Source organism: Accipiter gentilis, chromosome 23 (genome assembly GCF_929443795.1).
Source record: "Accipiter gentilis chromosome 23, bAccGen1.1, whole genome shotgun sequence".
In the NCBI taxonomy this organism is placed as follows: Eukaryota; Metazoa; Chordata; class Aves; order Accipitriformes; family Accipitridae; genus Astur; species Astur gentilis.
Window position 1 is genome coordinate 955,624 of NC_064902.1, and position 26,986 is coordinate 982,609.

The window sequence follows — 26,986 nt, forward strand, 5'->3', positions numbered from 1 at the left end:
TGATCATGCATTATCCTTCCTTTATCTGTGCACCTTCCTGTCTGCCAGTAACCAGGAGTTTAGGGCCTTCCTACATCTAGACCATCATGTTTAGTAATTGCTGGTGTATCCAACCTACATTAATTTCTGTAGTTATTTAACTTGTTTGTAATTTTGGACACTTTGGTATTGTCTTAAAGAGCTTGAACATGGTGAGAATGGTATTCTGTACATCACTAGACAACTGACCCACCCTGTTGCCTTGCCTGTGGGAGAGGAGCAAACATCCTCTCCTCTGCTTGCTGTGGGTTAGAACCAGCAGCTAAAAACTCTGAATTCATCTTCCTGCACCGATCGCCACTTTGAACTGCTAGCGGGATGCAAGGAGGCTGAACGCTACCATATGCATGGGGATGGCATTGCCATGACCCGTGCCCAAACCCTTTCTCTGGCAGAAGAGATGAATCGGTGTCTTCTGCTCACTGAAGAGCACTGAAAAGGCATTTCAGGTGGTGAAGTAGAGAAACTCCAGGAGTACTTTTATCGCGGTGTGATCTAGCCTGTTTGTGCAGGTGGTTAAGGTGAAGCTACCTTTCTTGCCTCTTGTGGATCCTCTTGCCTAGCTGAGCTCTCATGGATCCATGACGTGAGGGCCGTATCTCACAGCACCCAACTGAAACTCTTTTTTCTGTGCTGCAAATGTGCCTTGCAGCCTAGGCTACTTCGGACCGAGCAAGCAGGAGCAGGATCCTGTTTGCTTTTCCTCCGTCGGAAGGAACAGTGCCATTCTGGAGTTTGATTATTTGGCTGGCTGCTCGGTGCTTTGACTGCGCAACATCTTCTTATCTTGGGTACTTCATTCCTTTGCAGTTTAGTTTTGTTTTGCCGCAGCGCTGTGTTCTGCCATTGGATTGCATTCACGCGGCGTGCCCACAGGCTGCGCTGTATTGTTGCATATGTTGTGCCATCCAAAATAATCTCGGTGGGTGTTCTAAACAGCTGCCGTGATACAACCCATCTCCTTGGCAGCCAGAAGTGCTGTGAGCTATGTGTCTTCTTTTCCTCCTCATCTTCGTATATTGTAATAGAGATGTAACCTATATAAATCTTACATATGGTATACCTTGCCAAGGCTACTCTGGTACCTAGCAGCTGTCCATACATGCTTGGTAAAGAAGATGTGTTTTGTTAATTAGATTTACGTGGGATGGTGCTTGGAGAACATCATGTAGATACAAAATGGTCTCCCTGGGAAAAAAATTCTTTAGGACTCTCTGCCATTAGGAGGTCCCTGGTGAGCTGGTAGCGGGCTTCTGACTGACACCTTTTAGCACCACATCAGGAATGTAGGCTGCAAAAAATCCAGTCTGACTGTACTAGTGTAAAAAGCACCTAAGCTTTGCTTTGATATAGCTGTTAGCAGTCAGCATAGCTGCATAGTAAATGCACAGCTTATTGGGGTTTGTTTTTTTTCATTATTAATTGCATGCTTGCATGTTTGGAGATGGAATCGAGCTAATGTAATATTTGCCTTCATATATTCCAGCTGCGTGGGTGTTGAAGAAGAAGAGGCACCAGATATAGACATCTATCATTGTCCAAATTGTGAGAAAACCCATGGAAAGTCTACTTGTAAGTATACTTGCACAGCTGGTCCTCAGATACACAGCAGATTCCGTATGTTTAAAGAAAAGAAGCTTTTTTTTTTTTTTTCTTACAAAAAGACACACCTAAATATCATGTGTCATAAATATCAGAATTCAAACCATGAGGTGAAAAAAGATGTTGTGGGGAGAAAACCACAGGTTGGATTGTGGAGCTTTGGGTGCAGCTCCCTGCCTGACCTCAGGCAGTGTGTATGAGCTAATGCAAGGCACCTTACCTGGAGCTCCAGTCCCCAGTCCTGGCAATGGAATGATGCTTCCTTCCTTGCACGGAATTAAGAGTTAGTACTGTGGGCTAGAAAAATCCTACAGAGACAGCTAGTTCTAATACAGTGAATTTTGGAAACTACATGGTGTTTTTTGTGTTTGGATGAGAAGAGTAAGAAACAGTATGTTATGCTTGGCCTGGATATAAAACTGTAGCAATTTCAGTGGCAGTCAAAATTGTAGGATGTACTGAGGGTGCCAATTCTTGCAGTTCTTTCACAGGAAAAAGTTCTCCTGAGTAAAAGTGACAGTTGATCTCAGTGGGAGTTTTGTCTGGGAAAGAACTGTAGGATGTGTTTGCCTTGGTCAGATTAATTCACAAATTCTTTCTATTATACAATGGGGAAAAAAAAAAAAGAAAAGAAACCAATCCCTGAAAAGATGAAATGCTTTACTTGAAAGCCATTTATTGTAAATAAGCAACAGTGATGCGGAGGTTCTCACTGCTTTGCAACCTTAACAGCAACACACAGAGGAAGAGCACAGTGCTCATCTGCCAGGAGCCGAACAAATCATAATGTTCCTTTTTTAGTGCAAAATAAGGGATGGCTGGAAACTGACTTCTGTTGTGTTAGAATTCAGTAATTTTAAACCCAAGCAATTATTTCTGCACTGCCTTAAAAGTTAAAGTTTAAAAGATTTCTAGGGCAAAAGGGGAGGAGTCTGAAATGTTGGTTTTGGGGGCAAAAATGGAAATAATTTTTCCACTTTGTCTTTTTCAAAATCAAGTGTGAACTGGAAACCTGAATGACCTGCAGCTGTTCCTGTCTCCCAGATGGTCTGCTAACAACTTTGGCGCAAGCAGAGCACCCACAAATTGGGCAAGCTGGCAAAAAAACCCCTTGGGAGGCTTGTTCTGAAAGACTTAACAAAATCAATATGTCCCCACAGAATGTTTTTATTTAAAAGAGTCAGGCTTTCTAAGGTTTTCTTGGAAGATTTCTGACAAGCATACTGGAAATTGGTCAAACAAATAATCACAAATCATCTTCAAGTGAATAATTTGGTATTAGAATGTGTTGTGTTGAAAAGGGGGGCATGACTGCAGATACTCCCAGGCTGTTGCTGACCCAGTATAGAAGGAGCAGCAGCAGCACAGGATTTCTAGACTCTGTGAGTTTTGTATAACATTGAGATGTGTCTGATGCTTTGGTTTCTTTCATTTTGCGTTGAATTGTGAATGATGAAAGGCACCTACTTTTCAGTGCGAGGGGAAAAAAAATCAGAAGCAGCAAAAGGCTATAATCAGGAATTAAATATCAATACTATAAAAACTGTGGTGCATAATCTTAGAGTTCAAGAAAAGGCAGTTTCGATTAAAAGATAAGAAGTTTAATACACTAGTTAAGACAAGGAGAGGTGAAATGACAACAATCTTTTGATGCTTTAAGAAGGTTTTTGGTTATCGAATTCTTTTTATTCAAATAAAAATCTGACTTGGCAGTACGTCCTTTAGTCTGCATTGTGCAGCACAGCAGAAAGTGCTGCTGGAGCGCTGTCGCTAGTCATAGTCTTATCAATGTATGAGGTTATCGGTGTGGTAGGAATACAGAACATTATATCATTCTGCAGTACAGCAATATGACTTTGTTTTCTCCCTTCAGATGCACTGCAGAAAGTTCAATGATGTACAAGACCAATCATCAAAGTAGTTGAGTGTAAAAATTTCAGGAGCATTTGAACATTAGTTATTGATAACCTCATCTTGAGTTTTGGTGAAGTGCAAGATCACAGGTTCTCAAGCTGCATAGCCATTTTCACCATGAACTTGTAGAATCGTGGATCTTGTTGAAAAATGAGGCTGTTATCCTGTAGCCCCTCCTTGCGGAGTGCAGTAGGCCAGGAAAGACTGATTAAATGAAGGCAGGAACAGCTTGGCTTAATGCATTCATTCTGTCAGGCATTTGTATGCAGGGCATCCTGCTACACGGCACTTGGGCTCTGCTGGGACTTCTGGGAGATGATCACTTTCATTTGTTTATTAACTGTTACAATATATGTTTAAACTAGTTATCTACCACTATCAGTTTTGTAATAAACGAGTAAGAGTTGTTCCAGAGCCAGTAGTTCACTGGTAGCATTTAATTATTGCAAGATTAGCAAAGGGAAACACAGACACCAATTGTCTGTTATGCAACTTGTCTGGATTTAAAAATATATGTGTATTTCTGGAGCATGCATTCCGCAATATATGTTTTCCAGATGTCAAATTTTAAAATCATTTTCCTCTTCTTACATTTTTCCACTTTACCAATGTGGCTTCGTGGCTACTATTTCAGAAGATTGCTTCCTGTCATATGACATTTGAAGCCATTTCAGTTTAATGAGATTTGTAGGGACTCCTCTTTGGGAAAAATTATACACATTCATACAAAATTTTCTGACATCATTTGAATAAAATGTAAGTGCTTTGTTTAGGCAGACTTGACTCATTTTCATAACACAATCTAAAATGTTCAGTTTGATTGCTGTCTCATTTGCAGCAGTGAAAATCAGGAGAAATTCTTTGGAATCAGTGAAGTTACATAGATGCAAGCAAACCAAAGTCAGGCTGAAACTGTTTTTTAGTTACAACTTTTAATATGAATCAGTAGAGAACTAACAGGTTGCTTCTAGGTATCCCTTCTTCATAAATACACTTGAAATAATGTAGGTATACTTTTGAAGTCTAGAATTATTAATTTTGAGATACAGTTTTCATAAAAATATATCCCCTTTTTCCTCTGGAGGGTTTTCTGTAGAAGGAGCAGGGTTATACTTTCCGAAGGTCAAATTTGGATCAGAAAGTTCTGCAGAAAAAGAAATCTGTAATCATTTAAGAAAAAGTGGCCTTTCTGGCTAAAGCTAGTATTTGTTGCACATGTTGGTGGGCCTTTAATCCTTACTGTGGTGTTCATGGTAAAGATGAAACATAAAGAGAATGGCTGAAAATGGGCCAAATGTCAATTGTTTGATGTAATATAATGGACTACAGCAACCGGCTTGCTGCTGTCCAGGTGATAGCACCTCCTGGGGAGCATTCTGGTGGCAGAGGCATCTTTGTTGCCTCTGCATGAGAGGTGGATGTCAGAGGTGGATGCCTGCTGGCACTCAGTGCCAAGGGAAATAGCTCCCCAGTGCTTTTTGAAGAATTGCCATGAATTTCTTAATTCAGCACTGATTTGCTGCTTTTATTTCTCAACGCTCCATGCTATCTGAAGTGTAATAAAAGAACACGCTAATATGATAAGCTCTTTAGTTTTCACTGTGGCAAGTGACACCTGTTTCGCTGGGACTTGTGCTAAGAGTCCTAGTATTGGTTCAGATATGCTGAAAGGGGGAGGAGGCAGTCATTGGAAAGGGAAGGCGAGGAGGAAGGTTTGGCATTCATGTAAAGCTTGTTTCCTTTGTTACGAGGAGCATTGAATTAATACACTAAGCCTGAGAGTCATTAAGATAAAGAACTAGCAGCTTTAATGAATATATCCAGCTAGGCTGGAGAGCTGCATGGAACCAATAAAACCAACATGCTTTGTGCAAAACCTGGGATGGATTCACTGGGAGATGCCTTTACTTGAGTTATTCCAGGGTTGTGGTCAGGAAAACAAAGTTAGCTTTTTCTGAACCTCACGTCTTGTAGCTGCAGCCTGCAGATTCCTTTCTTAATGAAAAATTACGTGGATCTGTGTGTGTGTGCGTGCATGTGTAAAGAGCGAGGAAAGAGTGCCATCCCGGCATGGTTACTGAGGAGTCTGGTTCCTTCCCTAGCTGTTTTGAACAGCAAGAAAAGCATAAGAGATCTTGCTTTTGTGGTAAAATACTGAATTTCATGATGTAAAACAAGGGTGAAAAATAAAAGTTGTGACATATGAAAATTCTACTAACAGAGGCTTGAAATGATACAAATACACACTTGGGACAAAACCCAATTTACTACCAAAATGAGCATATCCAGACAGACTGTGGAAATAGGAACAGCTGAGAGAGATAGTGCTGACTAAGAGAAAAAGCTGGACCAGTTTTTCTTGCTCTGCGTTATCTGGCTGTCAAAGAGGCAAGGCAGAACTACATTGACATTTGACTTACTTATTTGTGCTTATTCCAGCTGACCCTTTTTCCATGATGAACTTGCCTGTATGTCTGTCACCCACTGGGAACACTGTTGAGGGGCCTTCAATCTGCTGTCATCACCTTAAGGCCTAAGCCTGGCTTGCCTTTCAAAACCTAGGAATAAGAGGAGTTCTAAAAATTGCATTTGTGGTGCCCTTGCACCTTCTTTTTTTCTTTTGTTTTTTCCTTTTATGTGCACGCTGTGTGCAAGGCGTAATTCAAAGCCCATCAAAATTGATGTGAAATCTACCACTGCTGGACAGACCTTTAGACTAAGGTAATTCATGACAAATATGTTCATAAAGATCTATACTGCATATTGAGAAGGCAGAAAAGTGGCTTTTTAAGAGCTTTATGATAAGGAGTAAGTGTGTAGTCTGGCAAGTACAAAATGTCCAGAGCCTGTGTTTGCATAAAGCCTGCGGTAGCTGTGCAGCTCAGTAATTATCCGTCTGGTTGCCCTTATGTTACAAAACGAACACTGTTCAGTATGTAATAGATCTTCAGGCTACAGTATAGTTGTCTAATGGTGAACTGAGAGCAATATTAAAATTTGCAGTGCAGCATAGTGGGGGTTCCCTCTTTTCTGCTCATGTAAGAAATGAAATGAAGACTTGTCCTTCCTTCAAATGTCTTAATAATTATCTTCTGCTTAACATACGGTACTATCCAATTCATTCTTTTTCAGTGAAAAAGAAAAGAAATTGGCATAAACACGATACCGGACAGACAACAGAGGTCAAACCTGTACAGAACGGGAGCCAAGTCTTTATAAAAGAACTTCGAAGTCGTACTTTTCCAAGGTAGGTTGCTCAGCTGCATGCGTGGACATGGCTGTTGAGGTAAAGCATGTATAACCAGTTTCATATGAAGCTGATGATGATCCTTGCTGAAAGCATTACATAGTACAGAATGATGAAGTTTAAATGAGCACTGTTTTATTGCAGTTGTCCCAGGCTCTTCCCTTTTCATATTTGTGCAGCCATATCCAAATCTACTCTTGATTGACCCCAGTTCCTGTGGATTTCCGTAGAAGCTAGTATTTGTAAAGACAAGAACAAGAACGTGTTTGGCCCCTGCAACATTCGCTTGCATAAGAAACAAACCAATTTATTGCATAGAATTATCCAGTTCTCAAAAATACTAATGGTTTTGCTGAAGTCTGTCTCCATCTTGAAAAGAAGAACAATGACATCCTCAGTTGCTACAGTGACAAAGGCTTTCTTATTTGGGGTAATGAATAGTGCTAATTGTTAGGTGACATGTTCTACACTTTATTAGGCTGCTTCACAGCCATTTGTAAGAGTGATGATTTTCTTCTGGTTCTTTAATGTACGCCTTAGCCAAATAAATCCTTAATTATTAATGACTAATTATTTTAGAAGAATCCTTGGACACTGGTAAAGTGTACTTGGTAAACACAAAACTTCTTCCTTTTTATGGATAATTTAATTTCACATTTAATTTCAGATACTGGTCTTAGGCTGATTAAGGAAAATGCTGAAAATACCACTGCCAAGTGTTTGCAGCGCCTGCAGATGTGTTTCACTGAACTCGTGATCCAGTATTTTTAGTTGCTTGGCTATTTTTATTTGGACCTGTTTTAGGTTTTGGGGGTTCTTTTTTGTATACAGAGCAATTTCACAGGTTGCAAAGCTAATTTCTTTAAAAAGGTTTAAGACCTAGGCAGAATGGTTTCAGTAACCTCAGAGATTGCATTCACATATGCAGTATCTCTAAGTCACTCCCAAATTGTAAAAAAAAATGGACCCCCATTTTTTTTGTTTGTTTGTCATATAATTGTGCACATAAGAAAATCCTGCTGCCAAGTTAAAGTTTTTAAGAAGGGTCTGTAGCCCAATGGAGTGCCTGCAAGATTCAGGCCTCTGACATCTACACTTGCACCATTAGTAAAGCAAAGTCTTGTTGAGAAATTTTCTCTTCTGAAGAAAATGAATGAAATCTGCAGATGTTCACAGAACAAACCCCAACACTCATCAGTCAGAATGTGATGAACAGAAAAAGGGGGTCTGCGTTCAGAGACAGAAACATCATTGCTGAATCACAGCACATGACAGTAAATTATAACCCACAGTTAGTCCCTTGGTGAGGCTCGGATCAAAAGGAACAGTGAAGAGAGCAAAAAGGCAAAAAATATAATTCATGTCGTTCCACTCCTGAATGTTTAATACCAAAATAGCATTAGAGCAGTAATAGTAGTAGTAATAACAATTAAATTGATGGTTCACGTTCTTCAGTGTAGGTGCCAGACTCTTCATTTTGGCACGATCATTACTAGATGCTCTGGTACTGATCTCTCTTTACGACTACGTGTAAGTTTCGGTGTCACATTTAGAAGCAAATCAGACTTGAACAAGTACGCAAGATGTATGTGGGCACTGTAAAGTAAGTGCAAAGGTTTAGTGGTAAATCGCGGTTTGCTTCTTGCTCCTTAAAATCTCCAGCTTTGTTCTTTGCACGTTGCTGGCGTACGGTACCAGTGCTGACATAAATGAGGAATGCTCATTTTAATTAATTATTAATGAATTTTGCCTCCTGATCAGCCATTGCCGATTCACTGAGGCTGGGGTGATCCCAAAATCAGCTGGCTTTCTACAGCTTATCCCTGTTTTCGTCCGGCCATCTTGTTCTCCGGGGTCCAAACCCCACCAGGGCGGCCTGAGCAGGCCCAGGCTGAGGGGTTCCCCCTGTGTGGTGGGGTGGAAGGGGGGAGCCCCCACAGCTAGAGGGTGTCGGGGGGGAGCCCCCACAGCTAAAGGGTGTCGGGGGCTCTGCCACAGGCTGGACTTCACGGGACGGCGAAGGCAGCGAGGCTGGAGCACGCTGGCTGCCATGGCGGGGCTCGCCGCCTCGTTGCCTTTCCCACCAGTGTTTGGTGCCGTAGGAAGATGTCAGCTGTAGTTCAGAACTGATGCAGGAGAGGGCAGTCATGTATTAGCCTTACCTGCCCGGGGAGGTTGGGCTTTTTGGGGTGAACACTCAAAGTTTTGGGGTTCCGTCTCCCCCCCCCCCCCCCCCCCCAGCCGTGGCCTGGGCCTTGCCGGGTGGTTTTTGGAGCCCAGGTGACAAACAACGCACGGTGGCAGGGCACTTTTGGGACAGATGGTCCTTCCTATACAGCCACTTTGCACTCCAAATTCAGTGTTTTACTCTTCAGAAGATGTAGAAGTCAGACTTGAGTTTCCCTTGAGAGTTGTCGGTGCACATAGCTGGTGCTCTGATGAAACTGCCCTTTCCTTAGTCCCTTTGAAGCCCTCCCAGTGACTTGCAAATGATTTGCAGAATATTTCCCGAGCAATTTATTCGACTACTTAAAAATGATTTGCAAAGTATTTCCTGGGCAATTTATTTGAGATTCTGTAACGTTTTTAGTCTTGCCTTCTTTAGAGTGGAACATTTCACACTAATTTCTTTAACACTGATCAACGGTAACTCAACAGATCCCTACAGTTGAGGAGAACGGTCTTTCACTGTAAGCTGTTATTTTAGGAGTTTCCAGTAGTTGGTGCATGAGGCTCAAGCAAATCAGTTCTGGATGATTTTAGTGTGCCCTGTGTTCTTTGCAATAGATGGCTTTTTGGCTTTTGTCTTATGCACCTAATTTGCATATAATTGCTAATTCATAACTTTCTCCTTTCAGTAGTGAAATGCAGAATATACCAAACTCTGCGTGGAAGCACTTCACCATTGAATCTGTGTTTACTTTTTCAGTGCTGAAGATATAGTCGTGAAAGTGCCAGGCAGCCAACTAACAACAGAGTATTTGGAAGAAAATGGCTTTGCAGAGCCCATCCTTGTCCCAAAGAAGGATGGCCTGGGTTTGTCTGTACCTGCACCCACCTTCTACGTCAGCGATGTTGAAAACTATGTTGGTGGGTATCTGGCAATCAGGTGGCATTGTACTGTTTGGAGCTCAGCTGCTTTTTCTAAAAATATATACATTATTTGTATAAAAAACTGTAAAATATATTTTAAAATACTGTTTATGTCTTGAGCTATGCTGACTTCAATATTTGTTTATAGTGGTAGCTTGTGATTAGCAATTAATTCTCTCTTATTTCCTGTACCAACTTGACAGTGAGCCTGAGCCAGACTGCGCTGTACTCCATAGCACTGCGTTAAAATAAACAGTCATAGTAGTACCAAGAAATAGTTTCTCCAGGCCAGGTCTTAATTGATTACTGCCATCTCGCTTTGTATTGAAGGAATTACAAAGGCTGTCCATTTTTTAACGCTGGTACCAGTGAGAGTTATTTTGATTGCTGCTGGTTATTTGGATTCATTCGGCACCCTTCTGTCTCTAACCTGAGCAGGGTATTGTACTGCATCTTCTCACATGTCATCAAGTCGTCGCACCTTGGAAGACATACCTTGGCCAGGAGCCATGGAAGTGCTCTGAAGTCACTTGTCTTGTCTCCGCATCCTTCTTCCCTTAGCATGTGTGATCTTGTCTCTTGTCTCCTCTCACTCTGTCCTTCCTCTGTGTCGCTTTCTGTCTGATTCTCTCTCCTTCCAGTCTTCTGGCAAGGCATCATCCTTTTGGAGCCACAACTCCAGCTCCAATGTATCTGTCTGCGTTTCATGGTCCCTTTATCTCCTTACACAGTCTGCTAACTACCCCCTCGTCCTGTGCTCTCCTTACCAGGCCATTGGCCTGTTCCCCAAACTGGAGGGTGCTATCACCAGCCATTGCTGTTCTTGACTGTATCTATTGCTTTTGCAATAGATGAACAAAGGAGAATTCAAGACCCCTGATTTTATTGTTATCTCTATCCCATTGCTTCTAGAGGAAACATATTTTCCTTGCCCATCTGCTGCACTTTGCAGATTTTCTTGTATGACCTGGGTGCTCCTTATGCATCTGCAGGCTTTCTCTCAGCCTCTAGCTGAAATAATCCACCCTACCAACAGAACTGTTAGTGAAAAGCTGGAGGGAAGAACATGGGTTGTTTAATCTGAAGCTGGCACCAGATCTGAAAGTGAACAGCACAAATATGTGCTGGTCTAACCTCCATGGGGTTAGTTCACTTGAATGGGATTTCCCAGGCAGGGATTTATCTCGCTGTTTTGAGTTTATTACATTGGGCCTAGAATGTCTTTTAGAAACAACCTAAAATAAGTAGCAGAGGACAAAACACCACAAACAAGACTGCCAAATACATAATTACTGTTCTGGCATTTCATGAAAAAACAAATCGATTTTTTCCCCCCCTCCTAATGTGAAAAAAGCTATGAATGAAACGCTGAGAGAGGAAAAATATGGCCAATTAAAACTGAAGGGAAGAAAGACTGGAGAGATGCTTTTTTTGCCGAAGGGATAAGAGAGTGTGCTTAGCAGTGGGCACTCTTTATAAAGCTCTGACTTTCTCCATGCGTTCTTTGGTTTGCTGAGCATAAAATTCCACTAATTGACTAATACTGTCAGTATTAACACTGGATATTTGTATCCAACAGGGTCTGTCAAAGGAAATGTGTAAGTACTAGGAGATTATTCTCTGTAGTCTAATACAGAAGGGATGGATTTTTGATAGGTGTAATTTTGGGTAAATAACAAAAAGTAACTTCTTTTGTGGCACACCTGAAATATCATGTTAAAAAATCAGAATTTTCCTGCAAAACTCCTTCTTGATTGTAGATTTCAAAAGCAAAAATTTAAAGTAGAGCATAAGAGAACTTACAATTTTGGAAAATCAGTTTGGCAAGATATCCTGTCCAGTATTACACTCTTGTCTACAGTCACAAGACTTTTACAGAGTGGTGGGTAGGGCCTACTCTGTGGATATACAGGTATTTGCATATAATTTTCACCAAGCAAATAAAATCCATAATGAAATTAATAGATTCAAAATAACATTAATCCTTTAAAGATAAAAACTACAGAAATAATTATGTCAGGGGCATGAATAAAAAAGCACCATTTTATGCATATACATTTTATGTATATACATATCTTTTATACGTACGTGTATATGTGTATACATACATAAACACCAGGGAAGATACAAAGGCTAAGAAGGCCAGGAAATCAAAAGCTTGAGACGTTTCTCGAAATGTTAACTCACCTCCAAGCATATAAATGGGGCAAGTCAGGCTGCCCTTCAATCTCTCTTCTTCATTGAATTAATTTGTAGGACCGGAGAGGAGTGTTGATGTCACTGATGTCACCAAGCAGAAAGACTGCAAGATGAAGCTCAAGGAATTTGTGGATTACTACTACAGCACAAACAGGAAAAGGGTCCTCAATGTGACCAACCTGGAGTTCTCGGACACGAGGTGAGAGTCCAGCCTGCTGCACCGCGCAGGGTCTGGGATACATGGTGGGGTTCAGCTGGGGGAGTCTGAACAGCATCTCCCTTCTCCGGTGGTTCCCTCTTTAGGAAATGCTGTTTAACCTTGGGATAGCGGCTTCTTGTTGCTCTGACTCTCCACTGCGTTGTCCATATACAGCCAGTTCAGGCAAGGCATGGAAATGAAAGTGCTATTTGCTGTATGAGGAGAATGGTACATAGCAGACTAAATGGGCCAGCATTTGTCGTGGTAATTCATGCCTGCATAGCATCAGCGTTCATGTGCCATCAGCATTCACATATCAGAACAGAACATTTGGGTACCTTTCAGTTTTATTTTAACTTCAGTAATATAGGTATAGTTAATTCAGTGCAACTATATAGTAGAACATAACTTGATGCTCCAGGAGCAAATTCTCTGCTTCGTCCTGGTAGTGAATGATAACGTAGTATGTTCCTAGCATGATCTTAGATACTTAGATGCAACTTGATAAATACCGAAAAGACCAAAGAAAGCAGGACAGAGATGACCACAGAGGTATATCAATGTATGTACAGAAATCTTCCATTTAAAGTAGTGGAGAGTGAGTAAATAGATGAGGTGTGGCTTTAGGAGTAGCGTAACATGTCACTGGATGGCCTTGAATGAGAATAAGTTTGAAATTATTATTGTTTTGTAATCTTATACCATGTGTTACAGTTTTAGTTTCAGTGCTTTGGTTAGTTAACCTGTAATCTGTATGACAGCAGTTCAAAACTAGAGTGATGCTGATTTCTCAATGGAAAGTTGGGGGATGTGGTGGTACAGATCAGCTCTGAACTTGAGGCTGAGGTGCTTTAGTGATGCAGTGAGCCAGAGGTAATGGTGCTGGCTCTGTGAATATCACCAGACCTCAGTGACAGGAAGCCTACTATTCTCCTCATGTTTTATATTCTATGTTTTATGTATAGGATAATTAGCTGATGTAAATGCCTAAAAGTGCACATTCTTGCTTTGTGCTTTATATAGCTGTATGCATCACCTGAGCTGTGCTTTTTTTCCAGAAGTAGGCAGATGCATCTATAGTGTGTTGAACTTCATGCAACTGTGCAGATCATTTTTACAGTTCTTGTAGTCCTTCTGGATAGCTAGTACTCCTAGAACGGAAGCATCAGAGAACGAAAAGATTCCTTTATATACAAATGCTACACAGAAGATGATGAGTGTCAACATAAAAATAAAGAATGGTTGTTTTGGGGAGCATTCCCTTTTAGCAGGAAGACTTAAAGTAGCCTTAAAAAAGAAGGCTGATGAATAATTACAAGCTCATTTTTTTAAAGCCATTACCTTTAGCCCTGTAGTTAGTGTTTAGTAGTACACACCCATTTCTGCAGAAAGCATCTCTAGTAATTACAGGCTTCAAAGATTACCAGTATCTTCACTTGAGATTTTTTTAGCTTTCTGTCATTATCCCAGAATAACAGGAGGTCTTTTGTTCTGAAGGACTGCTGGAGCTGTCACTCATATGCTGCTAATTTAGACATTAACTAGCAAATATTTTATTTCTTAACATAGACGGTGACACTTTAATTGAATGCACTGCTCCATCTTTCCCTGCCATTTTAAATGGAGCTATTGTTATCAGTGTTTGACAGTGAGCATAAATGACATGTGGGAGCATTTAATTTTAGTTTGAAGTGCAGATACTCTTACTGACGTGATATTTTAGACCGTCCAACAGTGAACCTCCACCCCCTGCAAATATTAGTCCAAATTTTGGACTACTTAAATATAAAATTTAGCACATTCTGGGATGAAACACTTCTAAGACCTGTTTATCATGCCACTATGTCATCTTAGCTGTGATTTATAATATATATTATATATTTAATATAAACATAATATATGAATTATATAAATAAATATACACAATATAAATATATGTTCAATATATATTAATTTGTAGAAAATAAATAAATATTATATGTTATAATTTAAATATATTCACTTTATGAACCCAAGTTAGACTTTTTCCTTCTTCTGAGCTTTTAATGTAACTTAGTCAGTTTAAATAAAAAGATCACTGTGATTTTCAGCATCAGATCAAGGCTTACTTAGTACTTAAGTATCAATGTTATTGTTGTTAGGATTTTTAATATTGAGCTTAACTTGCAAATTTTTAAGATTTACCAGGCCATTTATGTAAGAGTGTACACATTTCACTTTCTCTTCTGAAGCGGGCTGGAAAAGTGACTGTGATAACAGCGCTATTGATGAGTAAGCCTGCATAGCAAGAGGCAGGGACTGGAAAAATACAAACAGCCTATACTTGATCATAAATACTGCTACTGAAAGAAGTCAAAAGATTGTTTTTAAGTCATCATGCTAAAAAGTCTTAAAACTCTGTCTGTAAACAGTTTTCACAAATTTTCTGTATGAAGAGCAGTTCCACTGACACATAAGGAGTTGCTTCAGATTGCCACACAAGTATTAGAGTCACACTCTGCTTTATGTTGTGTCAGCGTCCTTGTGCTCTTTTTAAAAAATATGCATGTTTCTTTTCAATTCTCTCTGTAAAGGATGTCCAGTTTTGTAGAGCCTCCAGATATAGTTAAGAAGTTGTCCTGGGTGGAAAACTATTGGCCTGATGATGCTCTTCTGGCTAAACCAAAAGTTACCAAGTACTGCCTGATCTGTGTGAAGGACAGCTACACAGATTTCCACATAGATTCGGGAGGAGCTTCTGCATGGTACCATGTGCTGAAGGTGAGGGGTCATGTTTTTGCAGTCTATCTAGTAATGAACTAAATTTTATATGTGAAGACAATCCTAGAATTCTCTCAAAAATTCAGGTCTCGGGTTTTTTTCTCCATGGTCCTGTTGGATCCATAAGTAATACACAGAGCCCTAACTGCTGTAAATGGGTGTGTTCTCAGCAGTGCCAGGGTCTACTGAGTGAGGAAGCCACGCGGAGTGTGGAAGTCGTCTGTGTGTTTTCAGTGTATTAGGATTTTAATATTTGTTTAGTGCCTTCTGCACATATGTCACCTAAGGCCTGAAAGATACTACGTCCTGCTTTTGCAGGTTAATGGAACCTGGCACCGTAAACTTTTTGCACTATCAGTCCCACAAATCTGAGCACATGTGGTTAGCTAGTGATTTAATTATTTTAGCTGTTCTGTACAAAGCTGACTAGTAAATCTTATTTAAATAGTGTTAAAATACATGATGTTATGTATATATTTAGATAAATATTTGTCTGTGTGTGTGTATCTGTGCCAGTGCAGTGTTGTTTGGTTTGGCTGCTTTTTCCTAATTTTATATTTTCTAATTCAGGGAGAAAAGATATTTTATCTCATCAAACCAGCCTCTGCAAATATTTCTCTTTATGAACGCTGGCAATCGGCAGCAAACCACAGTGAGATGTTTTTTGCAGACCAAGTAGATAAATGTTACAAATGCACAGTTAAACAAGGACAGACACTCTTCATTCCATCAGGTGAGCAGGCCGTTGCAGGTGAGGTTTCCTGCTCATTTTAGAGCTGCTGCTGAAATAGCATGTCCAAAATGCTAGAGGGATGTGATTTGATAATTTTCTCTGACTAAGTATGAAGTCTAATTCTCAGTAGAAGTATAATTTCATATGCTTGCCAAAAAAAAAAAATCAGAACTTTTATTGCTTCCTATCAATATTTTAGCAGCCTTTTAAAAATACAACTAGTAGATAGAGTGTTCCACTCTTGGTCTGTCTGGGTTGCAGTAACTCATGAGTTCTCTCTATATCTCCAACAATGACATTCGTGCTTTTTGTCATCTAACAGAGAATTTGCATTGAATTACTTTCTGACCCTGACTCCCCACAAAATCCTTTTCATAGTCATTGATTCCCCGTGACACTAAGGAACTATAGGTGCCTTCATGAGTGCGGGTGTGCATTTATGGTTTCACATGAGGCTGAAGACCTGGGTGTCACAGATTTTTATGGACTACTTGATAAACTTGGGCTTTTATTGCAGGTTAGGGATGGCAGATTTTGCATTTCTCAGTTCCTGGGGGGATCTTCATAAGGATAGGGAGTTGATCAGAAGATAGTGCAGAGTTTTAAGTGAATTCAGTTCTACTGCCCCTGTCCCTCACCTTTCTCTCGCCATGAACAATGATTTCCTCATTTGCATTGCTGTTTCCAGCACTCCCTGTTACCTGTTGAAACTGTAATCAATTTGGGGCAGGGGTTTTCTCTCCCTCTATGTACCTTTAAACGATGCGCTGCCCACTCAATCTATAATCTGAGTTGAGGCTTCCAGGTGCTGTGAGTAAGTAACAGCACAGGTACTTGTGTTTTGGAGGCAGCATCCAGTGCACCGTTTTTCTGGGTGTGAGTATATTCTTGCACAGAATGTTTACACACTTGAATTTTACTTTGACTGTAAAAAGTGGAAAGTAGGTATTTCTCTCATGACCATATGTGAAGCAGATGGTGGAATAAACACTGCGCAATTTATAGAGATTCACTAATTTGAGTACATTTTTGTATGAAAATACATGTTTGGAAAACACCTGTTCCTGACACTACAATAAAGTCAGTGTCAGGAGCTGTCACAGATTTTTATGGTGACGTGAAAGCAGCTACTGTTATGTAGCTGTTGCTGCTTTTCACAGTAACAAGAAAGTAATGTCAGTGTGAGCAGTATGTCTCCTTTCACTGTCTGCCACTGTTGAAGGCAGTCCTGGGACTGGGAGCCAAAGGTGTGTAACACCTTCCTGGGCTGGACCTTTATCATGCAAAACAAATAAGGGGCCAGATGCAACTTTGTTCAAAAGTATGTGGTTCTAGTGCTGACTTGGACTGAAGAGCTGCATTGGTACCTAGGAAGCAAGTTGCTAAGTAAAGTATAAATATCATGTTGTGAATAAAGTCTTTGCTACTGTCATTCCAGTTTTTATCCTCAGGACTCTTCTCTTTCTCTTTTAGGTTGGATATATGCAACTCTAACACCTGTAGACTGCCTGGCCTTTGCAGGACATTTTCTACACAGTCTAAGTGTTGAAATGCAGATGAGGTAATCTGTCTTAAAATCTAAAGTTAGATAGAGGCTCAGTTTTTAATAAATCGGCCATCCTCTCTCCTACTAATTAGCCTACATTTGCAGTAACGTTGATGTAACTCTATTGGGTGATTTTGGAAAGTGTACCTATGTTTGTCTCCTTCGACTGTGTTCTCCCATGCTGAGCTATTCTAAGCTGTCTTTATACCTATTGCGTAGCACATGGAAAGGATATGTAAGGTTCTTGGATTGATGTGGCCAAGTCCTGAAAGAAGAAGTGTTAAAAACTGTCAGGAGTTTTACCCTAGAACATGCCGTTCGCCTTCTGGATAAGCCCCCACCTGCTCAGCTGGGCTCTTTGCCCAGTGTAAGACAATACAAGTAGTTCTTTACTGACGCTGGACAAATAATGCAATAAAACTTACATCTGTATTGCAGTTTCTTACTAGTGTTATTTTTGTTTTGTTTTTGGTCTGATGCCAGAATACGTGGTAGCAGCACAAAGAAATGAAACACTGCAGAATGAACCTCGGGCATCTATGAGCAGTGCTTGTCACTGTGCGACACACTTGTGACCTGCTATGCTTTAAGTTCATGTGGCTTTCTATTACAGGGCATATGAAGTAGAAAGACGATTGAAAATTGTCAGTCTGACCCAGTTTCCAAACTTCGAAACTGCATGTTGGTATATGGGAAAGCATCTACTAGAGACTTTCAAAGGTAAAACTGCATTTCTTTGCCTGCATTAATTGCTTAGCCTTGGGGGCTGATGTGCCACATAGAAGATGGACAGATGGCCAAAATCAGTCTTGTTAGTATTAGAAAACTACTTACCAGCAGAACATGCTGGTCTGGTCCAGCTCTCCCCTTAATATCCTGCCATGTTGCTGTAGGAAGGACCTTAACTGTCCCTCTTACCTATGCCTAAGGGAAAGTTTCATCTACTTTATAAAATATATTTAAGTTGCCTCAGAGGCAAAGAATGTTGTAACATTTTTTTAGTTTTTAGTTGCCTGTCAAGTCTGGCTTCATTTCTTGTTTTAACCTAATGGACTACATGCTCTATCAGCCTGAGACATAGAGTAGCACTTCCTTCCCCCGCCATTCTGCTGATCCCGGTTGAAGTACATGGACAGGTCACATATATACAGGGCCACAGGAACATCAGACATATGGCCAGCAGGAGCACTGAGAATTAAAGCAAAGGTTTCTGTGAAATTCAAAATCTTCCAAATCAGATTCCTTCAGAGTTGATCCAAACATCCATGTGCATGTGTTCTTTACAGATTTGGGCTCGCTTAGCTCTTTGCCTCTGTTTTTCTTGCTACAGAACAATTCTACAGATATCCACCAGATCCTTTTATAACAAGAAAAATGTGTCCAATTAATAAGCAAGGTGAGGGGTCCCTCTGAGTGTCGCCTGGAAGGGAACGCCTTCTGACCAGCTCAACAAAAACTGTAATGAGGGGAAAAGTTTAGGCAAACTTGTACTCATGCAGAAGTGAAATGCTTTGCCCAATATAACCTTTGTTTCCATTATTGGTACTTGCTTTTTCAATCAGAATAAAAGAACCGCTGATGGTGCCTTTTTATTCCCACAGCCTAGGATGTCTGAACATGGAAGCTAGCTTGAGTATGGGACCAAGAAAGGAACCAGAAGGATTGCCAGTGTAGATATAACTTACAGCAGCACAGTGTAGGAAGGCTGAGTTGGATTTGTGACACAGTAAATATACTCCTTATTATCATCAAGTTATAATAGGGATTTGTTTGTGGTGACCAACTTTCAAAGGGTTAACTTGTACAGTTAAACTTTTTCAAAGTAAAGACTTTATGTAAAACAACTTTAGCTACCAGTGTTTGAATGGCATTGGTTTTTTCTTCTACTTAGGTTTGCATAAAGCTGGGCAACAACCTCCTGCTCATTTACTCCAAGGAGCAAAAATTCTCAATGGTGCTTTCAGGTCATGGACTAAAAAACAGGTAGGAGAAGAAGCGTGTTTTAATACTGTGTGTTTGTCAGGTTTGTCAGTCACTGGAACAGAGAGTGAATGCTAGAACAAATAATATTGCCATAGCAAAACAGCTAATTCTACAATCTTAAAGAGAAGGGACTGGGAGAACATGGAAGGAGGGCAATAGCTGGGATTTCAAAGTGCCACATGAGGAGTCAGCAGAAAAAAAGGTACCACCAGAGTTTTAAAAAAGTCAGTTCTGCACACAGCCAAAAGGATGCTGATTGAATGTTCACCCTGACAGAGCATTTCAATGTGCCAAATCAATTAAGCAGAGGTTGTGTATGCAAGTGAGGCCTAGAATAATGCGTCCATTTTTGTGTGCACAAGGTGCCCAGTTCCTGCAAATCAACACATTAATTGAGCCAGGAAATACATATTGGTTGGAGAGAAGGCTTAAAGGGATTTGCAGCCTGAATTTCCTGCCGCAGTCATTTCAGAAGTGTTATTCTTGCATGTGTTGCTCCTAAAGTTTTGGGGAATTAGCTGCAGGAGAGAGGCCATTCAATCATAAAACGTGAACAGGGGAACTGGCAGCTTTAGCATTTTCAGACATTTTAAGAAGAGATGAGCAGCTGAGTACACAATGTTGCATACTCAGTTAGGTCAGTTAGGTGGCTGTCCCAGATTTAAATGTAGTCAGGGACTTGGCTGCTCCTTACTGCAAAAAGACAGTGCTTGAGCCTGAATTCAGAATTGCTCCCTGGTTTCCTGTAGAAGGACTGACTGGTGTGGAAGCTCTCTTCTCCATGTCACTCTGCTTATTTTTTCCACTTGCATGCAGATGAGAAGTAGTGAGTCAAAGGAAGTCAGACTGTGTTGGCATTTGCGTAAAGTTGAACTTTGAATATCGTAACATGACATGTGAATGCAAATATTGTTAGTCCTGTCAGGGAGCTCCCAGACCACTCTGCTGACAAGGTATATGCCTATTATACTCACTGAAGACACCAGCCTAAGACAATCTCTCCTTGTAGATGGAGAAAAGGAATTTCTCACAGAATCTTATATAAGGGGGTGAGCAAAGTGATGTTGCAGTTGTGAAAATGCAGTAATATCTGAAAAGGCTATTGACACTGTTGTTCTCTCAGGACAACTATTTACAATAATATCTAGAAGGGGGAAAAATATATTTTTACCTTATTTGGACTACTGATGCAGTCAGTATTGAATTCAGTACATAGGAAAAATATGGATGTGTCACTTAATGAGTTATTTTTATATTTTTGCAAAAAACATGCACAGAAACAGCAGTCTGGCTTTGTTGTGTTTTAGGCTTTAGCAGAGCATGAAGATGAACTACCAGAAAACTTCAAACCAGCACAACTTATCAAGGACCTTGCCAAAGAAATAAGATTAAGTGAGGTTTGTGCTCTTTTTGTAATATTAACTATATTGTGGGTCTTTTAATAATCTAGGCTATAAAATGGATGAATTGAAATAAATGAATCTTTTCCCCCCCCTCTCTTCATTAAAAGAATTCATGTGAGGTTTCGCAGTAGGGGGTCTGCTCAGGAGTTTTGTCTGTGGCTGACTCGCCATGTGTTCTGGGCTCCTGTTTGCTTTCTCCTCAGCTTTACGCTGTGTCTGCCTGCCCTAAATCCTTCCCCCTTCCACCTTCTCTTATCTGGATGGGCCACACTCCCCCATCCTTTTTTTCCCTCTTTCACTTTAGCTACTCCCTACCCAAAAATATGGTAGAACTCAAAGAACACTGTTGCCATCCCCATGGTCTTGCTCCCTATGTAGTATCTCCTTTTCCTTATGTTCATTGCTCTTGATTATGACTTTGTCTGAGCTTGGGACTATTATTCTGTGCACTGTCCCGATAGGAGGCCTTGTTCTTGGCCAGCTTCTAGGCAGAGTTACTACAGCAGATGCAATAATAATTATAATCCCCCCCCCCCTTCACCCCCCCAAAAAAAAAAGAAAAAAAAAAGGAGGTTGCATGGACGTATCATCCATTTAGTCTGGTATCATATTCCACTTAGTGGGGCTGTGTGACAGTGCAAGGTGACAACAGCTAGTTCAGTTGTTTTAAGAAGACATTGTGTTACATTCCACCCCCTTTCTAACTATATCCAAAGACCTCAAAATTGAAATCTATCTCGTCCTTTTATCCTCTTTGATGTAATATATAAGTTTTCTGATTGTCAGAATGACAAGTTAAGCAGAAAATAATTTCTTTTTAATTAGTCAGACAGTGTTAATTTTAATTGGGCAGCTATTTACTGCTTATTTTTCCTGAGGGCATGAAACATGATTCTGCTACATTTATCACATCTGAATTAAATGGAAATAGTTTGTGCTCAAGCTGATTAGCATTTTAAACAAAAGACCATTCATTTTATACATTTGTTTGTATGGGCAGTCTATTTAACAGTCCTACCTGATGATAAAACCTGGTCAGAGTTACATTCCTTACAAAGCCACTGGAGTTTTTCCAGGCCAAACTTGTGCTGGAGCAATGTGGGGGCGGGAATTAGTGGTGAGCAGAGCGTTACAGTGGCACGTGGTGTAGTCTACATGTCCTGGCCAGCCCGATCGGTGAATGCAGTTACCCGTTTACTGAAGGGGGGATCTTCGGGGTTTGTTTCCCCAAGGAAGGGAGGGTGCAGGTGAATATCTAACATGAGACAGGTGGGTTTGAATGCCTTCCCATTTTGTGCTAAACTACAGAATGCTTCGAAAGCCAGCAAAGCAGACACGAGTGCCAACACAAATGCCGAGGAGATCTGTCCTGTGGAGAAGGAGGAGGCACCATCACCCGTCCAAGTGACGCCTCCACCCCCACCTGTAGAAAAGCTCCCTAAAAAAAAGACTCCCAAAACTGTGAAAACCCCCAAACAACTCAAGCCATCCAAACCCCCCAAACCTCCCAAGCCACCCAAACCCCCTAAGCCTCCCAAAACACCAAAAGTTAAGGGAGAAGGAAAAAAGAAAGGAAAGAAGGCAAAAGAAAGTCCACCGCCAGCCATCCCGAATCTCGACTTGCTGGAGGCACACACAAAGGAGGCTTTGACAAAGATTGAGACACCAAAGAAGGGGAAGGTGGGTCATATTTTAACCTCTTCCTGTTCTCTCAGCATAATAGGGATAAAATGACCCTTAGGTCTCATGAAAAAAATAATGTAAGCAACACAGTGTGAAACCCTATCTCCACTGAAGTAAGTGAAATTTTTTTAACTGCTAGCTTATCACCCTTTTTTACCTGAGTGTTCGATTTGATTTGACTGTTTGCTTGGTTATTCATTTGATAATGAAAGAAACAAAGAAATCTATTGATTCAGGCTGAGTCTGGCAAACTGCTGCCAGTTGCCTGCCCAAACAGAGGTGAGATGAAAATTAAAAGACATTTTTTAATGGCTTTTTTTTGCCCCTAGAACTATTATATTCTTATTTCAAGTGTTATTAGCACTTGTGTGCATTTCCATTATCAGTTATCAAAGATGAAGGAACTAGTTTCTAAAGCATCTTATTTACATGAGATTTTGCTCTAGAATGAATGATTGAAGATAAAACAATAGTTTGCTTCCATTTTTGCCTATGTATGACAAGTTTCATTTTGATGTCCTTTAATTTGATGTGAATTTTGCTGCTGACTTCAGTAGGGGCCAGGATTTCATTGAGGCACTGACAGAGTAATGTATTGTATGCTGTTTGTTAAGAAGTATCCGTAAGGCTTTTCTAAAATGCTTCTGAATTTCCTAGTAGTTTGTATGCAGTTTGTGAAACCTGTCCGTGGAGCCATAGGCACGAGATTAGTATGTTTTTAGAGTACTCTTGTATGTTGGTATATCAAGGAGAAATGCAGCTAGTCTTCTGCATTCTCTGAAACAGCAATATTTGATTGAATCTCATATTTGGATTCAAAAAGAATGAATCAGAAGAGGAGTTTTCAAAAATATATCATGTTATATTCCAGATAAAAAATGTGTTTCTGTAACATGCCAGCACTCCATCCTCATTAAGAGTACATGCTGACTTTTTCCCCAGGCTGCAAAGAATGTTTTAAGTGTTCCCAATAAGGAAACTGCTAGTAAGCAGAATGAGGTGGAGAAGTTTGAAGTTCGAGAGCAAAATAAAAGCAAAACAGAAGCCAAATGGAAATATAAGGTAATGTCTCCTGTTAAATTCTGCTGCTGATTCTGCCACATAGTGATAAATCAAGGGTGGAGAAATGTTCATAGGTCTACCAAAGTAGAGAGTATGAGGCACCAATTTTCAGTTCCCAAAGAAAAAATTTTGAGCAGAAAATGATCAAGTAATCACTGATTAAGAAGGGCGGGCCAGGTTCTTCAAAAGTATATGCTGAATTGTCCATCTTCATCCTTAGTGAAGCAAGTGGGAACACTGTTAATAGCGAGATTTTTCAGTGCTGATCTCTTTCGTAATTCTTACATTAACGTAGTTGTACTATAAGTCTGGAGTAGTTCCAGAGAAATCAATAACTAATGATGGCATAAAAGTAGAGTTAATGAAATCTGAATTATGCCACATGAATTAAAAGCTCGCCTTCCTGGAGGGCTAATGTAGGGTGAGTAAAATTCATTCATAGAATAAGACATTTTTTCTCCAGGTCCCATTTAAAACAAGGTGACACTAGGCTTTCTCACAGAAATAGCTGTCTGCATTTTGCCTGCGTTGTGAACATCTAATGACAAAGGTGAACAAATTCCCCAAAACAAAACCAAAGTACCTGTTCTTTGCTTCAGGGAAACTACTAAGAATCATGAATCATTAACATTAGAGACATCTAAATTTTTTGTGTTACAGAAAGTCATGGTTAATGTGATTAGATCAATATGTACCAATTAATTCCATAGAAAGTACAGCTTAGGAAAGTATTAAGGTGATGCTTAAAAAATAATCAAAGGCTTCCGTTGTACTAGATGACTTTGATATTAAATTACTAAATTCATAAAGCTCTTCTGAAGGTGTGAAGGAAGCAAGTGGAGCCTGGGAATAAAATGCAGTTGTGTTTGCAAGGTTACAGCACTGTGCAAGAATCTGTCCTTAGCCACACGGGCATGATGCTGATGAGCAGTGTGCTTAGCCTGTGCTCTGATTCACAAAATGTGTGTTTAGTATTTTACCTCAATCCATACTAATTTAAGAGAGCAATATTTAAATTTGCCATCGTATTTGTGGCAGGCACTGCTTAAACTGGTGCTGAAGTGCTTCTTGAATGGGGACAAATCCCTGACTAAAACCCATGTTAGTCTATGGAAGAGTATAATCCTCTATTACTTACCACATTTGAGGGAACATATTTTTCTGTGCATATGGATCAATGGATTCTCTGAGGTTACCTAGGAATCTGAAATATCAACAACTCATTTAACTGATTTTATTGTTTTGGGTCTTTGGCCTTTCAGAACAGTAAACCTGATTCACTTCTAAAAATGGAAGAGGAACACAAATCAGAAAAGACACCTTTATCAGGAAATAAGGACAACAAATTTACATTCTCTTTCTCTAATAAGAAGTTGCTTGGGTAAGTAAAAAATATGACAATACATATCAACTAAAAAATCAGATTAAAGTCATTATTTATGGTTTTTTATACAAGAAGGTGAAAATCTGCCTTTCTGGTCAATGTAGAATATACACTTATGGAAAAAGTTCTTTGCTCTAGAACTTGATTTTACCCAGCTTAATTTGCCATTACAGCAAAGACCTGTCTTTGAGGCTGGTAGTTTGCTTGAGAGTAGTGTCTTCAGTATTCAGGCCTCATGTTTTGGCACTTCAGGTTCTTAATAATTAAGTTATTTTAGGTGGATTTTGGGCAGATGCTATTCAGGGTACATTTTTAATGAACTTTTAAATGAACTCTGCATACCAAAATTCCATGCTGTGTGTGCATTATGCATATCATGATACACTTTGAGACAGCTTTAAATAATACAATGCTTATTTGAAGCCATCCAAAGCTACTCTAGTCAGCATCATATTTTGAGATACAAATTGTAGGTTCAGAAATGTGTTTGTAAAATTATTTGAATTTCTGTGGCACCTCTGAAAGTATTCAAGTTGACTGAGATTTCTGCATAAAGATACTCATTGTCTTCCTCTCTGTCAATTCACAAAATGCTTTCCACTCCAAGTGTTGTTACTGATTTGTAATTTTTTTTCAGTTCAAAGGGAGTCAAAACCCAGCTGAATACTAGTGTGTTTGGGTCACTGCAGAATTTTAAAGAAGACAAAGCAAAACCTGTACGAGATGAATATGAATATGTGTCAGATGATGGTGAACTAAAAATTGATGAGTTTCCAATCAGAAGGAAGAAAAACACTACAAAAAGAGAACTGCCCTGTAAGAATATTCCTTATTTTGTCTGTAACTGCACAACAAAGTCTTAGCTGTTGATTGTCCAAAACTAATCTTTAAAATTTATGTAATTTATAATAAAGAAAGCCATATCTTAACTGTCAGTCAAATATAAGTGGATTACGAGTGCTGTTTTTTGAAGGGAAAAGAACCATGACTTTGTTTTTCTTTTCTTTTTTTTTTTTTTTCAATTTAGTTTTATCCGATAAAAAAGACACTCTGCAGCACACTCCTGTTAAGAAGCCAAAGGTGGAGTCAGTATCATACAAGGTATGGTTATTATTGTACCTATCACAAGCAAGCACCCATTGTATGTCTCTTAACAGTATGTGGGGCAGTACTGTAATGGCAGCAGCAAAGCCTTCTCACAGGCTGTTGTCACATCCTCTCCTTCATTCTGCAGTTACAGTCTGCCCAGAATAGGTAGCATTCAGACATTGCCAGGACTAAGCATAATTTGGTACTGTGGCTTCAACTGCTTGTACATGATCAGGCCTGATGGGAAGCGTGTGGGGACCGTGACAGTTGTATCACAACACAAGAACAGGAGCAAGCCATAAGAAGGAATGGGAAGGGTCAGAAGGAGTTTTCTGTCATACCTGGCTTGATGTTACGTTGCTGACAGGCACAGGGGTCTGTCCAAGCTGTGCTCCCAACCTGTGTCTGCCCTCCTGTCTCCATGTGCGTTGAACACTGGTCATTAAATTTCCATGTTCGTGTTTGACAGATGAAACTCAGAGTAATGCTACTACAATTGAACTCATGTCATTTGGCGTTTCACGTTACTTGAAGCCCTTAACACCTATTATGTAACAATTAAAGGTTTTGTTTGCTATCACTTAGCAGAATCTGCCTCTGCCCTTACGGGCTTACATCTAGAATGCGCTTGACTTACATGATACTTTAGCATGTCCCTAACTTGAGGCAGTGTCAGTGTGCCTGTTGGTAGCTTACTTTCAGGAAGCTGAACAGCACAGGTGTTAAGCTTGCTCTGTGTCAGCATTGAAGCTCAATGCTGGAAATTAAATGACATTAAAATTAAATGTTTTGCCCAACTGTGGTTAATACAAATTCATATTATAATACCTGAATAAGTCAGAAAAAGCAAAATAGCTTGTTAACACAGATCTGTAGGTGACTGAAATGTTTGGCCCTAAGAGCTAAGGAATCCTTTTCATCCTGGTTTGGCTCAGGCATATTCAAGAGCAAGTGCAGACCTCCTTGCCTGAGTCAGTAGTTGACATCTGGAGACTGGTGCACAGAGAACAGGGGAAAACATGCTGGTATCTCACTGTGCAGAAGAGTAAG

The 26,986-nt window shown here is 40.0% G+C and overlaps 1 protein-coding gene across 2 annotated transcripts in view; it reads left to right on the forward strand.

Annotated features, from left to right (window-relative positions):
- The window catches only part of PHF2 (PHD finger protein 2), an 86,645-nt gene that overhangs the window by 42,947 nt on the left and 16,712 nt on the right, over nucleotides 1-26,986 (forward strand). For both annotated transcript variants that reach the window (XM_049827054.1, XM_049827053.1), the window contains exons 2-16: nucleotides 1,526-1,611; nucleotides 6,688-6,802; nucleotides 9,732-9,892; nucleotides 12,152-12,293; nucleotides 14,867-15,053; nucleotides 15,624-15,786; nucleotides 17,260-17,347; nucleotides 17,946-18,052; nucleotides 19,224-19,315; nucleotides 20,623-20,712; nucleotides 22,027-22,398; nucleotides 23,344-23,463; nucleotides 24,726-24,844; nucleotides 25,485-25,663; nucleotides 25,875-25,948. In XM_049827054.1, the coding sequence (XP_049683011.1) occupies nucleotides 1,526-1,611; nucleotides 6,688-6,802; nucleotides 9,732-9,892; nucleotides 12,152-12,293; nucleotides 14,867-15,053; nucleotides 15,624-15,786; nucleotides 17,260-17,347; nucleotides 17,946-18,052; nucleotides 19,224-19,315; nucleotides 20,623-20,712; nucleotides 22,027-22,398; nucleotides 23,344-23,463; nucleotides 24,726-24,844; nucleotides 25,485-25,663; nucleotides 25,875-25,948 (2,095 nt within the window). The remainder of the gene's footprint in view (nucleotides 1-1,525; nucleotides 1,612-6,687; nucleotides 6,803-9,731; nucleotides 9,893-12,151; nucleotides 12,294-14,866; nucleotides 15,054-15,623; nucleotides 15,787-17,259; nucleotides 17,348-17,945; nucleotides 18,053-19,223; nucleotides 19,316-20,622; nucleotides 20,713-22,026; nucleotides 22,399-23,343; nucleotides 23,464-24,725; nucleotides 24,845-25,484; nucleotides 25,664-25,874; nucleotides 25,949-26,986) is intronic.